Source organism: Procambarus clarkii, chromosome 6 (genome assembly GCF_040958095.1).
Source record: "Procambarus clarkii isolate CNS0578487 chromosome 6, FALCON_Pclarkii_2.0, whole genome shotgun sequence".
In the NCBI taxonomy this organism is placed as follows: Eukaryota; Metazoa; Arthropoda; class Malacostraca; order Decapoda; family Cambaridae; genus Procambarus; species Procambarus clarkii.
Window position 1 is genome coordinate 8798821 of NC_091155.1, and position 22232 is coordinate 8821052.

Here is a 22232-nt window from a genome sequence, read left to right on the forward strand (position 1 = left end):
GAGGTTCAACATTGGCTGTTTCTTATCTCCTGTAAATTTAAGTCAGTAGAGTTCTGCTGGGTTCCAAGCCATGTTGGTGTCTCTTTAAATGAGCGTCCGGATGCTGCCGCTAAGGAAGCTATCCACACTTGTCCCATCTCCCGTAAAGGTATTCCTTATTCCAACTTTTACCCAGTTATTCATTCCTCCATCCTTGCCCGATGGCAGAGTTGTTGGTCTTCTGTTATTGGTAACAAACTGCGTACTCTTAAGCGTAGTGTGTCCCCGTGGCCTTCCTCCTACCACCGTAACCGGCGGTGGGAAACAGCTCTGGCAAGGTTGTGTATTGGCTATTCTTGCTTAACTCACGGTCACTTAATGGAGCGCCGCCCTGCTCCTTATTGTCCAAATTGCATTGTCCCTCTTACGGTCGTGCATATCCTTGTTGAATGTCCTGACTTCCAGGACGAGCGTGTGCCTTGCTTTCCGACCGTCCCTCGCGGTCACTTGTCCCTCGATAGAATTCTTGGGAGTCTTGGTGAATCGGATACGTTTGATATCGTTCGCCTTATGCGTTTTTGTTCTCGTATTGGCATCCTTGGTGATATTTAGCGCCCTCTGATTATTCCGCACATTTGATGGTGCTACATAGCCTTCCCGGTTTGGTGCCTTCTTTTGATAATTACTCCCCACCCTTTCCCCCGCGAGTCTCCCCCCCCCCAGCGAGTCTCCCCGCCCCCTCCCCCCCCAAGGGTGTCACCGCCCCCCCCCCTCCCCCAGCGGGTCTCCCCGCCCCCTAGGGGCTGGCCTGCTACGCATCCCGACAATGTCTGGCGTCAGTAAAGAGCTGGCTAACAGCTGGCTGTTGCGTATATAATTTAGCACAGTGAGTGAGGGGCAGCGCGCAAACTGGGGAACTGGTGCTAGGAACTGGTACTGGGTACTGGGAACTGGTACTGGGTACTGGGAACTGGTATTGGGTACTGGGAACTGGGAATGGCTGTGCCTATGCCTGGTTACAGCCGAGTTCTGGGAAGGTTAATACCGCTGTGTTGAGCGGCTGGTCATCAGTGACCTTGTACTCATATAGTTGTGTTTGCGGGGGGGGGGGGGGGGGGTTGAGCTCTGGCTCTTTGGTCCCGCCTCTCAATTGTCAGTCAACTGGTGTACAGGTTCTTGAGCCTACTGGACTCCATCAAATCAGCATTTGAAACTGTGTATGGAGTCTGCTTCCATCACTATATAATGCAGGCGATGAGTCACAATAACGTGGCTGAAGTATGTTGACCAGACCACACACTAGAAAATGAAGGGACGACGACGTTTCGGTCCGTCCTGGACCATTCTCAAGTCGATTGTCTATTTCTAGTGTGTGGATTGGTCATCAATATGTAATGCATTCCATTTACTAACTACTTTGACACTGATTTTTTTTTAATTTCTAATGTCTCTGTGGCTCATTTGAGTACTCAGCTTCCACCTGTGTCTCCTTGATCGTGTTCCACCCGTGCTAAATTATTTGTCTTTATCTACCCTGTAAATTCTTCTGAGAATTTTGTAGGTAGTGATTATGTCTCCCCTTACTCTTCTCTTTTCCATGGACGCGAGGTTTAGCTCCTGTAGCCTTTCCTCGTAGCTCATACCTCTGAATTCCGGGACGAGTTGGATATTGGTTGGATGGATGGACGAGTTGGATAAATTCTGATGGCATACCTGTGAATCTTCTCTAACTTTGTCTTGTGTTAAACTAGGTATGAACTCCAAGCTGGAGCTGCATACTCAACGATGGGTCTGACATAAGTGGTATACAAGGTTCTGAACGATTCCTTAGCCAGGTTTCTAAAAGCAGTTCTTATGTTGGCCAATCTAGCATATGCCGCTGATGACATTCTTCTGATGTGGGCCTCTGGGGACAGGAAGCCTGCGCCAGGCTTCCATCTGAAAGGGCCGTGTTTGTAGAAAAACTAAGGTCACAGGTAAATCACAGGTTGTGTGTGTGTCTCTGGAGGAAGGAAGGGATAATTGACGGTACAAAGAAGTGGTTGGCGGGACGGCTGTAGTGGTAAACAAATAGTGTTATTTTTAGCAGCAAATTAGATCTTGTGAGTGGTTGAGGGGAGGAACTTGTATGAGGACTTGAGGGTTTGGCTACAAGGACACGACGAAGGGCGAGGAGTGAGGACCTTGCTCTCATTTGCTCCTCTCTCCTATATTGGAGTCCTTGCTTTAATTACCATGACATAAATCATATATTTAGGTTTCCTTGTTTTAATGCGTTTGATGTCTTCTGTATACAGAGTTACTTTCTTCAAGTTGCTTGTTATTTTTCCTGTATGTCCTAGTTTTAGTTTTATTACAAGGTTCCGTGTTACAACTTGGTGTAGTGTGTGCCTCTGAGCGCGGAGCCCCCTAGGCTCCGTGCTCAGTCCGTCCTTCTAAGCATTCCCAATGTCAAGACGGTCAGTTTAATGCGGCCTCTCTTAACCTTCCAGAGGACCCAAAACAGAAAACGGGACAGTACGGCACTTTCGCGGGCCGCCTCCATTTTGCAGTACGACAAATTGTGGCCTCCTGTGACGCATACGCGCGAAGTACGACGTTCTTTGTAAGAGGACAGGATGTTTAGCTATACTTTGCTTGTTTTCTATACCATGGGTTACTTATTTAGAGTTTTTAGGGGGTGACTAGTGAAATATGACTTGCCACTTTTGGTGGTCATCATTTAACATCAAACTAATTGATTCTAATTTTCGTTTCATTATATATTAAAGTCAAACATTTGGAATGTCCATGGGCATCCTTTCTCCAGTCGCAGCTGTTAATATATGGATGGAATTCTTTGGAGGCAAAACTGTTTAGAAGAATTCTGGCACCTAACACCACATGGCACATATCTTGATGGGGTATGTTCCGCTGAAGAATAAAAAATATTAATCCGTGCATGTCAGTGGAATCAATCTATCTCCCGCCTGTAAAGTTCACCGTTGAAATTTAACGAAATAGTCAACCCAACATTTTGTACAAAAAAATTGTGTCGCCATCAGTGTACTGTATATCAAAATACCACGTTTCGTTCAGTATATATCTTCAGTACACAAGGTCTCCGTCCTTATTATCTTCACTTCACTAACACTGTAAGGTCACCGGTGTTCCCCAGATAACTTCGTGGGATATAAGCTGTAAGGTACCTTTTTTTTTATCTCCCTGAAACCATGGCGATCACAGAGTAGGTTTTCTGTGGTTAAAAGGAAAACGGTGATCGTGTCATGGGAAACTTGCGAAAGCTTCAAATATAGTTTTTTATGATTAATGAATGAAGAACAAACATCCCAGGATCGCCATATGGCTTATGACGTTCGTCAGGTAATGGTGCTACATAGTCTTCCCGACCAGGTGCTTTCTTGTGATAATTACTTCGTTAGTTGAAACGAAGCATTGTCAACCATTTGTATTTTTAGAATTTCAAGCATTTTCAAGACGGCCTCTTTGAATGTCAGAAGTGAGCGAAGCATTTATTAGCTTCTGAAGTAAGCTTCGAACGTAGTCGCTGAATTAAATCGAAAGCCTAGGAGCTGGAACCCTATAAGGATCTATGACCTTCATCGTGTCAAAGGTAAAAACCATGACAAATGTGTTGAATCCCGTTGACCGGGGTCCGGTTACATAGCATGGGGACAGACATGATTTTTTGGGTGAAACACAATACAGGTATGGATGTCTATGTACTGTACTGTATATGAGAAAAAAATTAATCTTATATTGTTGACAATTTGCACATTGAATAATGTGTCGAATATCTGCGGCATTCACCATCAGATTATTATGAGAGAAATTCAACGTACAACCTTCTTTTTCTTGCACGGAAGGTCAGTCTTCTCGGCCCTACTCAGAAGATGGTTTTTGTCGTGACCTTAGTCTTGACCTAGATTATCAAGATGCACATATATATATCTATATATATATATATATATATATATATATATATATATATATATATATATATATATAATCAACCTTGGTATGCCGTAGAAGGCAGAAATAAATTTTGAATATTTGAAAGCCCTATTTCGACGTGACTCCTGGTTCAACCTTGATGACGAGCGGACGTCTGCTCCGCCTGGGAGCCCCAGAATCACGTTCTGTTTCTCGATTTTGGATTTTGATACTGCTGTTTGGCATTCCTATTCACCGGTCCGGATTGTTACGACGCCTGGGTCACAGGATAGTTGGTAGATTTTAAACGTTTTCTGGCTGGTTCTCCCAGCGGGGTGACGGTGTCCGGTGCAGGCTTGACCGGCTCCGAACACCGGTTGGTGGGCTCCTGGTGTGCCTTCGGTCGTGGTGGGCTTCTGGTGTGCCCTCGGTCGTGGTTGGCTTCTGGTGTGCCCTCGGTCGTGGTGGGCTCCTGGTGTGCCCTCGGTCGTGGTGGGCTCCTGGTGTGCCCTCGGTCGTGGTGGGCGTCTGGTGTGCCTTCGGTCGTGGTGGGCGGCCGGCTTCTGCTCTGCCGGAGGACACTGGATGACTTTTGTGTTTTTAGTTGGGGCCGAGTTTTTGGTTTTGCTCCCCAGTGTTCTCTGTGTGGGGCGGGGCGGGTGCTTGTCACCCTGGGGGACTCCCCAGTGTTCTCTGTGTGGGGCGGGGCGGGTGCTTGTCACCCTGGGGGACTCCCCAGTGTTCTCTGTGTGGGGCGGGGCGGGTGCTTGTCACCCTGGGGGATTCCCCAGTGTTCTCTGTGGGGCGGGGCGGGTGCTTGTCACCCTGGGGGACTCCCCAGTGTTCTCTGTGTGGGGCGGGGCGGGTGCTTGTCACCCTGGGGGACTCTCCAGTGTTCTCTGTGTGGGGCGGGGCCGGTGCTTGTCACCCTGGGGGACTCCCCAGTGTTCTCTGTGTGGGGCGGGGCGGGTGCTTGTCACCCTGGGGGACTCCCCAGTGTTCTCTGTGTGGGGCGGGGCCGGTGCTTGTCACCCTGGGGGACTCCCCAGTGTTCTCTGTGTGGGGCGGGGCGGGTGCTTGTCACCCTGGGGGACTCCCGGGACTTCCCAATCATCTGCCCGTTCATGGGTCGCGAGGCACATTAGTTTCCCCCTGATAAGCGACATTCATTTCGCTATTAGGCTTCGCAATTAACCCTTCACGGGTACGTCACAGGGCATCCGATTCCACGATCGTCGTCGCCCGGCTGTGACGCATACGTCAGGCTGCGAGCAGCCGCGTCTAACAGCCTGGTTGATCAGTCCAGCAACCAGGAGGCCTGGTCGACGACCGGGCCGCGGGGACGCTAAGCCCCGGAAACACCTCAAGGCAGCCCCCAAATCAACAACAACGACAACAACTTGTTTCAATTATATGTTTCAACTATGTTTCAATTTTTCAACCATGTTTCAATTATATTTAATAATTGAAAAATAAGAAGCAATAAGATGCTTATCTTAACATACTAAGAAGGTTAGGTGTGGTCGGTGTTTTCTATGAAACTTTTCAAGGTAAACTAAAATATTCACAATCAATTAGTATGTCACATATGCACTTATTAAATAAGCCAATATTGACTTTAAGCAAGTGCGAGAATGGGTTGAGTACAGACGGGTTCATTCTCGACGCACAAATCGAGAATTCCGTGTTCGAATCCCGGGCGGGACAGTAATGGTTGAGCACATTTCTTTTCACCTAATGCCTCTGTTCACCTAGCAGTAAGTAGGTACTCAGGAGTTAGTCAGCTTGTTTGTGATGTTGCTTCCTGGGCGGGGTCAGTAATTCGGCCTTGGGGGGGGGGGGAGGGGTGGCCCTCGGTACAAGTCTACAGTGTATGAATACACTCTGGCTTCCTGTCCCTTGACACAATAAAATACTATTTTATATATATAATATTTCAAAATTCTTAAGTACTTTTAGCCAATTTTATTGGCAGACTTAATCAAAATTAAAGCAAACTTCAAACTAACCTTGGGGGAGATTTAGGAAGAGAGAAGTAATTCTGCATGAAATGTTTTATGTTCACTAATTCTAATCTCGTAATTACAAGCTGTACCTTTTTCTCAGAATCATCCAATAATTTTAAATATATGTTCTGTCTTTTTCGTATTTCTTTAAGGTAAAATTTTGCTTGCAATTTTTTTTTCACGATTTGGAAAAAGTTATCTATTTTGTTGTTGTTTTATAGTAATAATAATAACAGCAAGCACTAATCGAGTAAATCAACGCCTCCTTACTAAACCCTTTGATGTAGTAAGTAATGTCGCAGAAGGAATGTATGTGAACTAAATATCCAATGCAGGCGATGAGTCACAACCCTGGAAACACAAACCGAAACTGTGTCTATTTTCCGCTTGTTACAACTTGTAATAAAGTTGTTACATCTTGGCTTAACGTGTTTATGACGTATTAGAACGTTGTTACAACTTGCTATATTGGTTGTTATAACTGGTTAGGAGGTGTTAAAACTTGTTCGAACGTTGTACCAACGTCGTAGTTTCGTTGTGTGTTTGGTGGGAATAACGTGGCTGAAGTATGTTGACCAGACCACACACTAGAAGGTGAAGGGACGACGACGTTTCGGTCCGTCCTGGACCATTCTCAAGTCGATTGTGACTTGAGAATGTGACAATCGACTTGAGAATGGTCCAGGACGGACCGAAACATCGTCGTCCCTTCACCTTCTAGTGTGTGGTATGGTCAATAAATATCCAATACTCTTTCCATTTTACTTACATCCTGGAGTGGGGAGGGGTTTGAGAATGAGGCTACAGAATTCAATAGTGAACATATCATTTGATACAAGAGTTACACCGAGTGAACATGCGAAGGTCAGAAGTTACACAAGACGAAGCTTGTGTATGTGCGGTGGGTGTAACACTTGACTACTGTGCTGGAACGATCGTTATGTGCAAACTCGAGCCGTCCTGACGTCACACCTGAGTAAATGAACTTATCTGCACACTGATAAGTTCATTTATAAACTATTACAAATTTAGTCCATAAACTTGCAAAAAAGCGTAAATTGGAAATCGAAAATTGGATATCTTAAAGGAGGAAAAACATAAATACAAATTTAATGTAACTGAAATTGGGCCTAACCTATCGTAGCTTAATCTAGATCCAACATAACCTAGTATAATTCTTTTTATAGGAACATTGTCCAGGACTAATGTAAACCCTATGTATTTGCACCGATAAATGGGATACATCTCTGTGTATCCCTGAACTCCTTTATAAATTGGGCTGTTCTCTCTCCAATTATTTAGTCGCATTGTGTAATCCACGAAGAATTATATTAAACACAAGCGCTTGAAAGATTTTCTCAGAGTTTCATGTTATTTCTCCCCTGCATATATAATAAACTGGACGGGGTACTAGGATTATCCCGATCCCTAACTCTCAAATGCCATACATTCTTTTTCTCTTGTAGATATAGCCATGATTAATATAACAGCAATTCACACATACTATTTACCGCTCATATATGTCACCCCACTTTCCTGTGTGGTGATATATAAATATAAATATATATAAATATAATAATTAGTGTGGCCACCCGTGATTACAGTAGACAGTTGGTGAGGTAGGCTATAGGAAGGTGATGGGTTGCGGGAGGTAGAACAACAACAAGGGGGGCCATTAGCCATCAAGGTATATATGTGGTGGTGGGAGGTATGAGAACGGACCTTGGTGTTCACGCCGCCACACAGTTTCCTCGTGTTGTACAAGGCCACCTACACCACACACTCTCACGCCAACCATGCACCCACCCAACACTACGCCAACCATGCACCCACCCAACACTACGCCAACCATGCACCCACCCCAACACTACACCAACCATGCACCCACCCCAACACTACACCAACCATGCACCCACCCCAACACTACACCAACCATGCACCCACCCCAACACTACACCAACCATGCACCCACCCAACACTACACCAACCATGCACCCACCCCAACACTACACCAACCATGCACCCACCCCAACACTACACCAACCATGCACCCACCCCAACACTACACCAACCATGCACCCACCCAACACTACACCAACCATGAACCCACCCCAACACTACACCAACCATGTACCCACCCCAACACTACACCAACCATGCACCCACCCAACACTATGCCAACCATGCACCCACCCAACACTACACCAACCATGCACCCACCCAACACTATGCCAACCATGCACCCACCCAACACTACACCAACCATGCACCCACCCCAACACTACACCAACCATGCACCCACCCCCAACACTACACCAACCATGCACCCACCCCAACACTACACCAACCATGCACCCACCCCAACACTACACCAACCATGCACCCACCCAACACTACACCAACCATGCACCCACCCCAACACTACACCAACCATGTACCCACCCCAACACTACACCAACCATGCACCCACCCAACACTATGCCAACCATGCACCCACCCAACACTACACCAACCATGCACCCACCCAACACTACGCCAACCATGCACCCACCCCACACCAACCATGCACCCACCCAACACTACACCAACCATGCACCCACCCCACACCAACCATGCACCCACCCAACACTACACCAACCATGCACCCACCCAACACTACACCAACCATGCACCCACCCCAACACTACGCCAACCATGCACCCACCCCAACACTACGCCAACCATGCACCCACCCCAACACTACGCCAACCATGCACCCACCCCAACACTACACCAACCATGCACCCACACCAACACTACACCAACCATGCACCCACCCCAACACTACACCAACCATGCACCCACCCACACTACACCAACCATGCACCCACCCCAACACTACACCAACCATGCACCCACCCCAACACTACACCAACCATGCACCCACCCCAACACTACGCCAACCATGCACCCACCCCAACACTACACCAACCATGCACCCACCCCAACACTACACCAACCATACACCCACCCAACACTACACCAACCATGCACCCACCCCAACACTACACCAACCATGCGCCCACCCCAACACTACACCAACCATGCGCCCACCCCACACTACACCAACCATGCACCCACCCAACACTACACCAACCATGCACCCACCCCACACTACACCAACCATGCACCCACCCCAACACTACGCCAACCATGCACCCACCCCAACACTACACCAACCATGCACCCACCCCACACTACACCAACCATGCACACACCCAACACTACACCATCCATGCACACACCCAACACTACACCAACCATGCACCCACCCCAACACTACACCAACCATGCACCCACCTCACACCAACCATGCACCCACCCAACACTACGCCAACCATGCACCCACCCAACACTACGCCAACCATGCACCCACCCCACTACGCCAACCATGCGCCCAGCCACACTACGCCAACCATGCACCCACCCAACACTACACCAACCATACACCCACCAACACTACACCAACCATGCACCCACCCAACACTACACCAACCATACACCCACCCCAACACTACACCAACCATGCACCCACCCAACACTACACCAACCATGCACCCACCCAACACTACACCAACCATGCACCCACCCCAACACTACGCCAACCATGCACCCACCCCAACACTACACCAACCATGCACCCACCCCAACACTACACCAACCATACACCCACCCAACACTACACCAACCATGCACCCACCCCAACACTACACCAACCATGCGCCCACCCCACACTACACCAACCATGCACCCACCCAACACTACACCAACCATGCACCCACCCCAACACTACACCAACCATGCACCCACCCCACACTACACCAACCATGCACCCACCCCAACACTACGCCAACCATGCACCCACCCCAACACTACACCAACCATGCACCCACCCCACACTACACCAACCATGCACACACCCAACACTACACCAACCATGCACACACCCAACACTACACCAACCATGCACCCACCCCAATACTACACCAACCATGCACCCACCTCACACCAACCATGCACCCACCCAACACTACGCCAACCATGCACCCACCCAACACTATGCCAACCATGCACCACCCAACACTACACCAACCATGCACCCACCCAACACTACACCAACCATGCACTCACCCAACACTACGCCAACCATGCACCCACCCAACACTACGCCAACCATGCACCCACCCAACACTACGCCAACCATGCACCCACCCCACTACACCAACCATACACCCACCCCAACACTACACCAACCATGCACCCACCCAACACTACACCAACCATGCACCCACCCAACACTACACCAACCATACACCCACCCAACACTACGCCAACCATACACCCACCAACACTACACCAACCATGCACCCACCCAACACTACACCAACCATGCACCCACCCAACACTACACCAACCATACACCCACCCAACACTACACCAACCATGCACCCACCCAACACTACACCAACCATGCACTCACCCAACACTACGCCAACCATGCACCCACCCAACACTACGCCAACCATGCACCCACCCAACACTACGCCAACCATGCACCCACCCCACTACACCAACCATACACCCACCCCAACACTACACCAACCATGCACCCACCCAACACTACACCAACCATGCACCCACCCAACACTACACCAACCATACACCCACCCAACACTACGCCAACCATACACCCACCAACACTACACCAACCATGCACCCACCCAACACTACACCAACCATGCACCCACCCAACACTACACCAACCATACACCCACCCCAACACTACACCAACCATGCACCCACCCAACACTACACCAACCATGCGTCCACCCCACACCAACCATATTGCGTTCAAATTTATTTTGTAGATCCTTATAATAACTCATACATGTTATTCAAAGCTTTTTCATTGCCGATAATAGTGTACTTTCGGTGATGAATATAATTTTGTATTAGTAGACAGGTATTTTGTATTACAACTGAGCGTATTATGTAGATTCTCCTTTGCAGAAAAGTAATGCGTAGATCTTGAGTAAACGCATTACAGAAAACGGGCGTGCGCATGCGTGGCTCTTGAGCCTTTGTCTAATGCCTCGCTTGGTAACTCTACTGCCTCGCCGAGTTGTTCTGTTACCTCCTCTTGCTGTAGTTGGTAGTTATTTGTGATTGTACCTACCATTGGACCAGTAAATAGAACCCCAGAATTCATTCAGCTAAGCAAGTGACACTCTTGTAAACACACACGCGCACATACACAGGCACACACACACACACACACACACACACACACACACACACACACACACACACACACACACACACACACACACACACACACACACACACACACACACACACACACACACACAATGTATATCAGCGAAATAATGATTTGCTTACCCTGTATCGTCCCTTTTTATGTGGACTAAAATATCGTATAATGTTTCTCGGAACTAACTTTCCATTCCCAGTTTATCTATATATATACATATACATACATACATACATACATACATACATACATATACCAATGATTCGTAATTTGCTATTGGTGACATTGAGTTGTTATCGGTTGAGTTTGTCAATAGTGAGCTATAGGAAACATTTCGTCATATTCATGGTAGATATTGCTTACTACTAATATTATTAGTAGAATTGGGTCGTCTGAACTGTGCTTCTTAACTACTGGTTGAGCTGTGCTCGTTAGCTTACGGCTGTGCTGTCCTTGCCATCTTGGGCAATAGTTTCCCCGGGTAAATTTGACTTCCATTAACCAATTAGCCAAAAATAATTAAAAAGCTTTAAAAAAATTGTTGTTTACCCAAAGAGAGTAATTATGTCTTCCGTTTTCTTTGACAATTTGGTAAACAATTGACGTATGACTTCCTGGAAATGGGCTTAGTGCTTCATGGTTAGTGTTACTGGGAACTGGCTGGTGGCCGCCAGGGCCAGTGTTGAGTGTTTTAATAGTACTGTGTGACCAGTGGTGGTGGTGGTGGGGGGGGAGGGTCCCAGTACACCCCAGCACTGGTGTGTGGGGGGGGGGCCCAGTACACACCAGCACTGGTGTGGTGGGTGGCCCAGTACACACCAACACAGGTGTGGGGGGTGGCCCAGTACACACCAGCACAGGTGTGGGGGGTGGCCCAGTACACACCAGCACAGGTGTGGGGGGGGCCCAGTACACACCAGCACTGGTGTGGTGGGTGGTCCAGTACACACCAGCACTGGTGTGGGGGGGGGCCCAGTACACACCAGCACTGGTGTGGTGGGTGGCCCAGTACACACCAGCACTGGTGTGGTGGGTGGTCCAGTACACACCAGCACTGGTGTGGTGGGTGGCCCAGTACACACCAGCACTGGTGTGGTGGGTGGTCCAGTACACACCAGCACTGGTGTGGTGGGTGGCCCAGTACACACCAGCACTGGTGTGGTGGGTGGTCCAGTACACACCAGCACAGGTGTGGTGGGGGTCCCGGCACACACCAGCACAGGTGTGGTGGGTGGCCCAGTACACACCAGCACAGGTGTGGGGGGTGGCTCAGTACACACCAGCACAGGTGTGGGGGGTGGGCCAGGACACACCAGTACGAGAGTGCCCCCAATAATGAACACAACGCCATATATAAACTCTGGGATATACCCACACCTGCAGGCGGGGGTGGGGTGGGGGGGGGCGGGGGAGGAAGTGTGTTGGCAGTAAGATCTATACATGTGTGTGATGTAACTATCCTGAGTATTGGCCAGGGTTGTGGCCCCCCCCCCCTTCTGCCACCCGTGGCCACCCGCGCCCATACCCACCCGTGGCCACCCCCGCCCATATCCCACCCGTGGCCACCCCCGCCCATATCCCACCCGTGGCCACCCCCGCCCATATCCCACCCGTGGCCACCCCCGCCCATATCCCACCCGTGGCCACCCCCGCCCATATCCCACCCGTGGCCACCCCCGCCCGTGCCCACCCCCGCCCGTGGCCACCCCACGCCCATACCCACCCGTGGCCACACAAAAAACTACAAACAGATATTAATAAAGTTTTCGACTGGGCAGCAGAATATAACATGATTTTTAACAGCGATAAATTCCGGGTACTTAGATACGGTAAAAATGAGAACCTTAAACATAATACAGGGTACAAAACACAATCAAATCAGCCCATAGTAGGAAAACAACATGTCAAGGACTTGGGAATAATGTCTGACGACCTAACGTTTAGGGAGCATAACCAAGCAAATATTGCGTCAGCCAGAAAAATGATCGGATGGATTACGAGAACTTTCAAATCCAGAGATCCCATCACAATGGTTGTACTCTTCAAGTCACTTGTGTTGTCCCGTCTCGAGTACTGCTCAGTACTCACTTCCCCCTTCAGAGCAGGAGAGATTGATGAAATAGAGGGAGTACAGAGAACATATACGGCACGCATAGACGCAATAAAGCACCCAAATTATTGGGATCGTCTCAAAGCTCTCCAAATGTACTCACTAGAAAGGAGACGAGAGAGATACCAAATAATATACACGTGGAAAATACTGGAGGGTCAGGTCCCAAATCTGTACAGTAAAATAACAACGTACTGGAGTGAACGACATGGAAGAAAATGCAGAATAGAACCAGTGAAGAGCAGAGGTGCCATAGGCACAATCAGAGAACACTATAAACATCATAAATTGTTCAGCATACTCCCAGCGAGCATAAGAAATATTGCCGGAACAACCGTGGACAATCTTCAGGAGGAAACTACATAGTTTCCTCCAAGGAGTGCCGGACCAACCAGGCTGTGGTGGGTATGTGGGCCTGCGGGCCGCTCCAAGCAACAGCCTGGTGGACCAAACTCTCACAAGTTGAGTCTGGCCTCGGGCCGGGCTTGGGGAGTAGAAGAACTCCCAGAACCCCATCAACCAGGTATCACCAGTGGCCACCGCGCCCGTTGCTCTTCCCAACCACTTGGGTTGGACGGTAGAGCGACGGTCTTGCTTCATGCAGGTCGGTGTTCAATCCCCGACCGTCCACAAGTGGTTGGGCACCATTCCTTACCACCCGTCCCATCCCAAATCCTTATCCTGACCCCCCTTCCCAGTGCTATATAGTCTTAAATGCTTGGCACTTTTCTCTGATAGTTCTGTTCTGTTCTCTAGTCACTTCCACACCCTGTGCATTGTGAACACTGAGTGACCTCTCCACACTCGTTACTCATCCCATGCACACTCATCACTGATGAGTGACTCACGCCCGTACATTCATCACTATTATATGCTCATCATAAGAGAAGACGACAACAAGTCGGAGAGACAAAAGGATGTGAATGTAGTTCCAACACTGTCACCAAAGGCACACACACATAAACCTGGTAACATCAGCAGCATATGGGACGCTAGCAAACACTAGAATGTCGTTTAGAAACGTAAACAAAGGCTCTTCCAATGTAATCTAAGATAAACACTGATGAGTGACTCATGCTCCCCCTACACACACTCATCATACTGATGAGTGACTCACACTCCCTACACATAGTGTAGTGGTTACCCCCCCCCCCCCTGCAGGGTGTGGTGACACCTTGTGGCTTCCCTCAGACTCCCCTCAAGGTCTGCACCTGTCCCCTCACCATGTGCGGCGCTGGACGCAGAAAACAACATTTCTCCAGTAGGCGGCGGTGGTGTGTGTGAGCAAGTATTCCATTGACTATCAGTAGGGCGGTGAGTGGCCACCTGTCCCATTAAGGCTGGGAGCTAGGGGGTCCCTGGGAGCGAGGGAGCCCCCAGGACCCTTGGAGCTAGGGGGCCCCAGGACCAGAGGGGCGGCCCCAGGGTGCGCCGTAATATACCCACTCGCTCATGACGCGCTGGGAAAGAACACCTCCTATTTTGATTTTGGTCTTCGCCGTATATGGCCAAAAAATGAGAGCGTATGTTCCTGTTTGGTTCCGCTTGTGGGCGCGTGAATGGCCCCCGCGCCGCGCACAACACCTCATCGCCCACTTGCGACATTCCCGTGAATGTCTCACTGACCTTCTTCGCGGAACATAGCAGCCATGAGCCCGAAATTCTATGAAATACTTCTGAGAAAATATGGCACTATAGAAAACGGGAAGTGAGCGCATGCGCGTTGGCAGTGGCGGGAAGGTTGCTGTAGCTGTGTCGCTGGGGAGCTCAGTGTGTCAGGAGGCGACCTGAAGATAACGTGATACCTCGGCAGCTCTTGTCACACTACAAGACCTGCTACAGCCACTTCTTGCCTCGACTTGGCTCATAAACCACATCGGTGGCGGTGCAGTGTAGCTTAGTGGAAGAACTCTTTAAGAACATACACCTTGTTCTCCATAGTTGGAAGCAGAACGTGTTGTTGATTATGATACGCGGATTAATAATTCGTCAATAATGTCCGAAGATGAATTCTTGGCATACTCCCTTCACCAGTTCATCTGAGGACCTTCGCCATTACCAACAGCAACACTACCAGCAGCAGCAGCAACAGCAACAGCAACATTCCTATCATTATCACCAAAATTTACAACATCTTCAACATTATCAACAGCAACCACATCATCACCAGCAGGTATTGTGACGTACACGATAAATGGTTACTTGACTTTAACTTGAGTAAATGCAAGGTAATTAAACGAGACGTGAGGAGCAGGAGGCCGGACACGAGAGACCAAATTGGAGATGATATCTTTCAGTATTCAGGTAGAGAAAAAGATATAGTGCTTCAGGAAACACGTTCGGATATCAGACGGAACGTTTCCTGAAGCCTAGAACAAAATAATATCGTCAGTAGCCTATACTAAGTTGGACAACATAAGAACTGAGTTTTAACATTTGTGAAAGAAATAATTCAGTTTCTTGTATCTCATGTAAGTCAGACCAATCCTGGAGTATGCGGCTGCAGCGTGGAGTCCATGTCTAGTCATCATAGAACGATGTTAGAGAAAGTTCAATGATATACCACCAGACTAGGCTCAGGTTAAAGAGGTATGAGTTACGAGGAAAGGATATAGGAATTAAACCTCACGTCGCTGGAAAGTGGAAAAGTTTAGGAAGACATGATTTTTTGTTACTTTATTTTATTAACACATTTAGGTACATCGGCATTTGTACAGCTGACTATATGAAGGGGAGTTACAGTGTGTCAAAAAGCTAGCTACGTGATGCTAAGAAGTCCCCATCACACAGGATGGTTAGTCATACAGGGCCACATGTTCAGTAGCCTGCACTCGCAAATTTTGGGTGCACTATAAGGAAGGGAAGGGATCTATTAGCGGGCATTCGGTGATGTGGTGAGAGACATGATTACCACATACAAAGTTCTCAGGAAAATTTAGTGTGTGAATAAATACAGACTATTTTGCACAGGTTGTACACACACACACACATAGACACACAGGTGGAAACTGATTAACCAAATGCCATACAGCGATATAATTTTTTTCTTTTAATTGTCAGTAGTTGACAAATGGAACGCACTAGGAAGTGATGTGGTGGAGGCTGACTCCATACATATTTTCAATGTAGATATGATAGGTCAATAGGCTTAGGAACGGTAGAGGCAGGACCTGAAGCTGGTCTTGCAAACACAACTAGCTGAGTACATCCATCATATGACTATACATATAATATATATATATATAATATATATATATATATATATATATATATATATATATATATATATATATATATATATATATATATGTCGTACCTAGTAGCCAGAACGCACTTCTCAGCCTACTATGCAAGGCCCGATTTGCCTAATAAGCCAAGTTTTCATGAATTAATTGTTTTTCGACTACCTAACCTACCTAACCTAACCTAACATAACTTTTTCTGCTACCTAACCTAACCTAACCTATAAAGATAGGTTAGGTTAGGTTAGGTAGGGTTGGTTAGGTTCGGTCATATATCTACGTTAATTTTAACTCCAATAAAAAAAAATTGACCTCATACATAATGAAATGGGTAGCTTTATCATTTCATAAGAAAAAAATTTGAGAAAATATATTAATTCAGGAAAACTTGGCTTATTAGGCAAATCGGGCCTTGCATAGTAGGCTCAGAAGTGCGTTCTGGCTACTAGGTACGACATATATATATATATATATATATATATATATATATATATATATATATATATATATATATATATATATATTAAAGATGACCCTAGATATATATATCTAATGTCATTAACCCTACCAGACACCCCTAGAGCTGCATGTGTCACCGCCTTCACTCTGGTGATTCAGAACAGAAACAGTTTGTGTTCTCGAGAGAGTCATAACCTTTGACCTTGGTTGTAATCCACAATGTAGTTCCTATCATAAGAACATACAATTCAAGGTAACTGCAAAAGGCCTATTAAAGGCCGAATACGCGGCAGCTCCTAGTTATAATCTTCCAATCTCCTGTTTATATCGATTTGCCGATGATATGAAAATCGGGAGGGAAATTAACACGAAAAAAGACTCGCTGTCGCTTCATGACGATCTAAATAAGGTTTTGAAATGGAAAAAATATTGGCTGATGCAGCTTATTGCTGACAAATGTAAGGTTTTGAGGCTAGTTCATGATGATAGTTACAAGATACGAGCTAGATGGTGTTGAGATTGAGAAGTCTGATTGCGAAAGGGATCTGGGAGTTATGATTAGTAAGAATTTAAAATAAAAAAATCAGTGCATAAATGTTCGTAATAAGGCAAATAGGACGCTGCGATTTATTGCTCGAAGCGTTAGTAATAAGGTAGTGGTCTTCAGCTATATCTTACTCTGGTTAGGCCCCATTTAGATTATTCAGTACAGTTTTGGTCGCCGTACTATAGAATGGATATAAATTCACTGGAATGCGTCCAGCGTAGGATGACAAAGTTAATCCCGCAAATTAGAACTGTCATATGAAGAAAGATTGACAAAGTTTAATTTACATTTTCGAGAAAGGCGAAGAATTGTGTGTGACACGATAGAGGTGTACAAGGGGATAAATGGGCATAACAAAGGGGATATTAATAGGGTATTAAAAGTATCAACACATAATAGAACAAGTAACAATGGGTATAAAATGGATGTTTAGATTTAGGAAAGACCTGGGTAAATACTAGTTCGGTATTAGTTTTTGATTTGAGGTACCAATTACCGTGTAACATAATAGAAGTAGGATCCCTTGATTGTTTCCTGTGTAGGTTAGACATGTATATGAATGAGATTGGGTAAATATAAACAGCAGCTGCCTTGTATGAGCCAATAGGCCTTCACGCAGTTTTCTTGATTGTTATGTTTATATATATATATATATATATATATATATATATATATATATATATATATATATATATATATATATATATAAATCTATATAAATCTATCCTACGAATGAAACAATCAAGGGATCCCACCTCCACCACGTTACGCTGTAATTAGTTCCATAAATCAACAACACTATTATTGAACCAGTATTTACCCAGGTCTTTCTGGGTAAGAAACAAACTTAACGTAAGATACGTTTAACAAATTTGTTAAACATGAACGGTCGTTAGTAAAACCGTGTTGTGAATCATTTATTAATTTATGGTTTTCAAGATGAAGACAATTATTGACAGTTGCAATTATTGATTCTAGCAACTTTCCCACGACGGACGTTAAGCTAATTGGCCGATAGTTTGACGCAAGTAATCTTATCTCCTTTCTTGAAAATTGGTACCACATTAGCAACCTTCCACGACTCTGGCACTCTGCCTGACTCCAATGATTTATTAAATATGGTAAACAGTGGCTCGGAAAGCTCCTCTTTGCATTCTTTAAGCACCCTGGCAAACACTTCCTCCGGCCCTGGGGATTTGTTTGGCTAGAGTTTCACTATTTGTTTAATAATATCCCCCCCTGGTAACTGTTAAACTCGTCAACCTGTCCTCGTCCCCACCCACATAGACTTGTTCGGCTGAAGGCATATTGTTAAGTTCCTCTTTAGTGAATACAAAGATAAAATATTTATTAAAAATACTACACATTTCTTCGTCATTATCAGTTATCTGACCTGTCCCAGTTTTTAATGGACCTATCTTTTCACTAACCTTGTTTGATACAACTGAAAAAAAACTTTAGGACTTTGCTATGCGAACTTCATAGTTTCTTTTTGCCCTCCTTAACTCTTTTTTAACATTTCTTACCAGTCTAAACTGACTTCCCCCATTCTTAATTCTTTTGTACCACGCTCTCTTTCTGCCTATAAGGTTCTTCAGATACTTTGTTATCCATTTCGGGTCATTATTCGATCTATTCCATTTGTATGGTATACAACGTTCCTGTGATTTGCTTAGAATATTTTTAAATAAGTTATATTTTGAACCCACATTGAAATCCATTTTTATGTCGCGCCTGAATCATCTCGATTCAAATGCAAGTCATGTTGTTGGCATGTGAATTTTGTCTGACATTTTGTTACTATTTTAAGTAGGAATATAATGTCGGAGCTGCATACTCTTAAGTTGGTCTCGCATAGGTTGTGTAAGGGATTATGAAGGCTTCTTATTAAGGCTCCTGAAGGTTACTCAGACATTCACATGCTTAGTAGACGCCGCCAACGTTGTTCCGCTGGTGTGTGTGTGTAGGTACAGCCTAGCGCGTGAAGAAGTTTGTTTACGAATAATAATTTGGTGCGGACGGTGGCTACCTCAAGGTAGCAGAGAGAGAGAGAGAGAGAGAGAGAGAGAGAGAGTGAGAGAGAGAGAGTGAGTGAGTGAGTGTGTGAGTGTACTCACCTAATTGTGCTTGCGGGGGTTGAGCTCTGGCTCTTTGGTCCCGCCTCTCAACCGTCAATCAACTGGTGTACAGATTCCTGAGCCTATTGGGCTCTATCATATCTACATTTGAAACTGTGTATGGAGTCAGCCTCCACCACATCACTTCCTAATGCATTCCATTTACTAACTACTCTGACACTGAAAAAGTTCTTTCTAACGTCTCTGTGGCTCATTTGGGTACTCAGCTTCCACCTGTGTCCCCTTGTTCGCGTCCCTCCAGTGTTGAATAGTTCATCCTTGTTTACCCGGTCGATTCCCCTGAGGATTTTGTAGGTTGTGATCATGTCCCCCCTTACTCTTCTGTCTTCCAGTGTGTGTGTGTGTGTGTGCGTGCGCGCTGTGGTCACTAACCAAGCCTGTCAAGCTGGGGTTACTAACCTGGCCCGTCACTAACCAGGCCCGTCACTAACCTGGCCCGTCACTAACCAGGCCCGTCACTAACCTGGCCCGTCACTAACCAGGCCCGTCACTAACCTGGCCCGTCACTAACCAGGCCCGTCACTAACCTGGCCCGTCACTAACCAGGCCCGTCACTAACCAGGCCCGTCACTAACCTGGCCCGTCACTAACCAGGCCCGTCACTAACCTGGCCCGTCACTAACCTGGCCCGTCACTAACCAGGCCCGTCACTAACCTGGCCCGTCACTAACCAGGCCCGTCACTAACCAGGCCCGTCACTAACCTGGCCCGTCACTAACCTGGCCCGTCACTAACCTGGCCCGTCACTAACCAGGCCCGTCACTAACCTGGCCCGTCACTAACCAGGCCCGTCACTAACCAGGCCCGTCACTAACCAGGCCCGTCACTAACCTAGCCCGTCACTAACCTGGCAGGTCACTAACCTGGCCCGTCACTAACCAGGCCCGTCACTAACCTGGCCCGTCACTAACCTGGGCCGTCACTAACCTGGCCCGTCACTAACCTGGCCCGTCACTAACCTGGCTCGTCACTAACCAGGCCCGTCACTAACCTGGCCCGTCACTAACCTGGCCCGTCACTAACCAGGCCCGTTACTAACCTGGCCCGTCACTAACCTGGCCCGTCACTAACCTGGCCCGTCACTAACCAGGCCCGTCACTAACCAGGCCCGTCACTAACCAGGCCCGTTACTAATCAGGCCCGTCACTAACCTGGCCCGTCACTAACCTGGCCCGTCACTAACCAGGCCCGTCACCTAAGCCATACTCGCGAAATTTGCACAAACGTTCTCGTTTTCTCTTTTGGTGTCCTCTGGTAGGTTAGGATAAGGGCACTTTAGAACGACAGTTTCTTGACGGTGGGAACTCTTAGGAGGTCGGGCTGGGGAATTGAGCCTGGACTCTGCAGGAAGCGAGGCCGTCGCTATAGCCAGCACTCCAAGCGGGCGTTATAAGTTTCCGGAGACTTGCATATATGTATACCATCTACATATATCTGACACAATGAATTAAAACAAATATGTTCATATACACAGAGAGGTTATGTCTTATTAACATTACATAGGCTGATGGACCTTAAGCCCGAGGGGCACTGTACTGGGCGGTGGTGGGCGGTGTACTGGGTGGTGAGGGCGGTGTTGGGAGCTGTACTGGGTGGTGGTGGGGCAGCATGACAGTAGTAACATTACGGAAATACCCACAAAATTAATAGTGCCTTAGAGAGGCATAATATGGAGTGCTATTGTATTGTTCTCCCCTTTTATTTGTTTTAATATACCGGACTGACCAATCGTTGGGTCGTGTGCAGTCGTTAAGGACGACTTTTAGTGTGAGAACTACCTGGTGTGGGCGGTGGCCCCTGGCCTGTAGCCTCACGCGTCTCCGCCTTCTGTGGGTAAATATTGTATACAATCCTATTCCAAAAATTTTCAAAACAAGAAAATAATTCAGATGTCAACGCATGGTTACTGCCATCTGATGATGTCTTCTTATCATCTTTTGTCTATTCCGGTGAGTTCCTCGATTTTCTAAGTAAAACATTAATATTTATACCGAGCTAAAGAAAGTTTACTTTGTATATTGTATAATATATTTGTAAGAGGCCAAGTTGTCCATTTCGTCGGCTCTCCTCAACTGAAATATTCCACAATATGAAAAGTGTGTGCGAAATTCCAGTATTATATTATTCATTAAAGAGGCAACTGAGAATTTTAATTTTAATGCAGTTACATATAATTCTTCATGGAAAATTGTTCGGTGAGAGAGAAGTGAGGCTTGCCACCTGCCATACAAAACTGAATGTTCTTATGTGTACATTGGATAATGTACAAAATGTGGGCTTTTCCACCTAAATAAGTCCATGTTGTGTATTATTCTTTATGCACAGAGCCTGATAAAGAAGACTACAGTACAATCTAACTTTTACTAGTATCTATTGACTAAATTTGGCCTAAAATTGCTTATTTAGGCCTAGGACAGCTTATGTTTGATTGGTGTTTAAGATTTTTTGATGCCACTTTAAAATTCCAATAGTACAAAACTTGCGCTTGATTTTTTCGGGTGGAAGGG

General features: G+C 46.7%; 1 protein-coding gene across 3 annotated transcripts in view; it reads left to right on the forward strand.

Moving 5' to 3' along the window:
* Positions 1-22232, forward strand: part of LOC123749266 (transcription factor kayak) — a 73400-nt gene that overhangs the window by 13775 nt on the left and 37393 nt on the right. The window contains exon 1 of one of the 3 annotated variants that reach the window (XM_069305545.1): positions 15098-15512. The exons of the other annotated variants lie outside the window; for them this stretch is intronic. Coding sequence (XP_069161646.1) covers positions 15345-15512 — 168 coding nt within the window. The 5' untranslated portion in view covers positions 15098-15344. Of the gene's footprint in view, positions 1-15097; positions 15513-22232 lie in introns of those variants that run through there. 3 annotated transcript variants of the gene reach the window in all.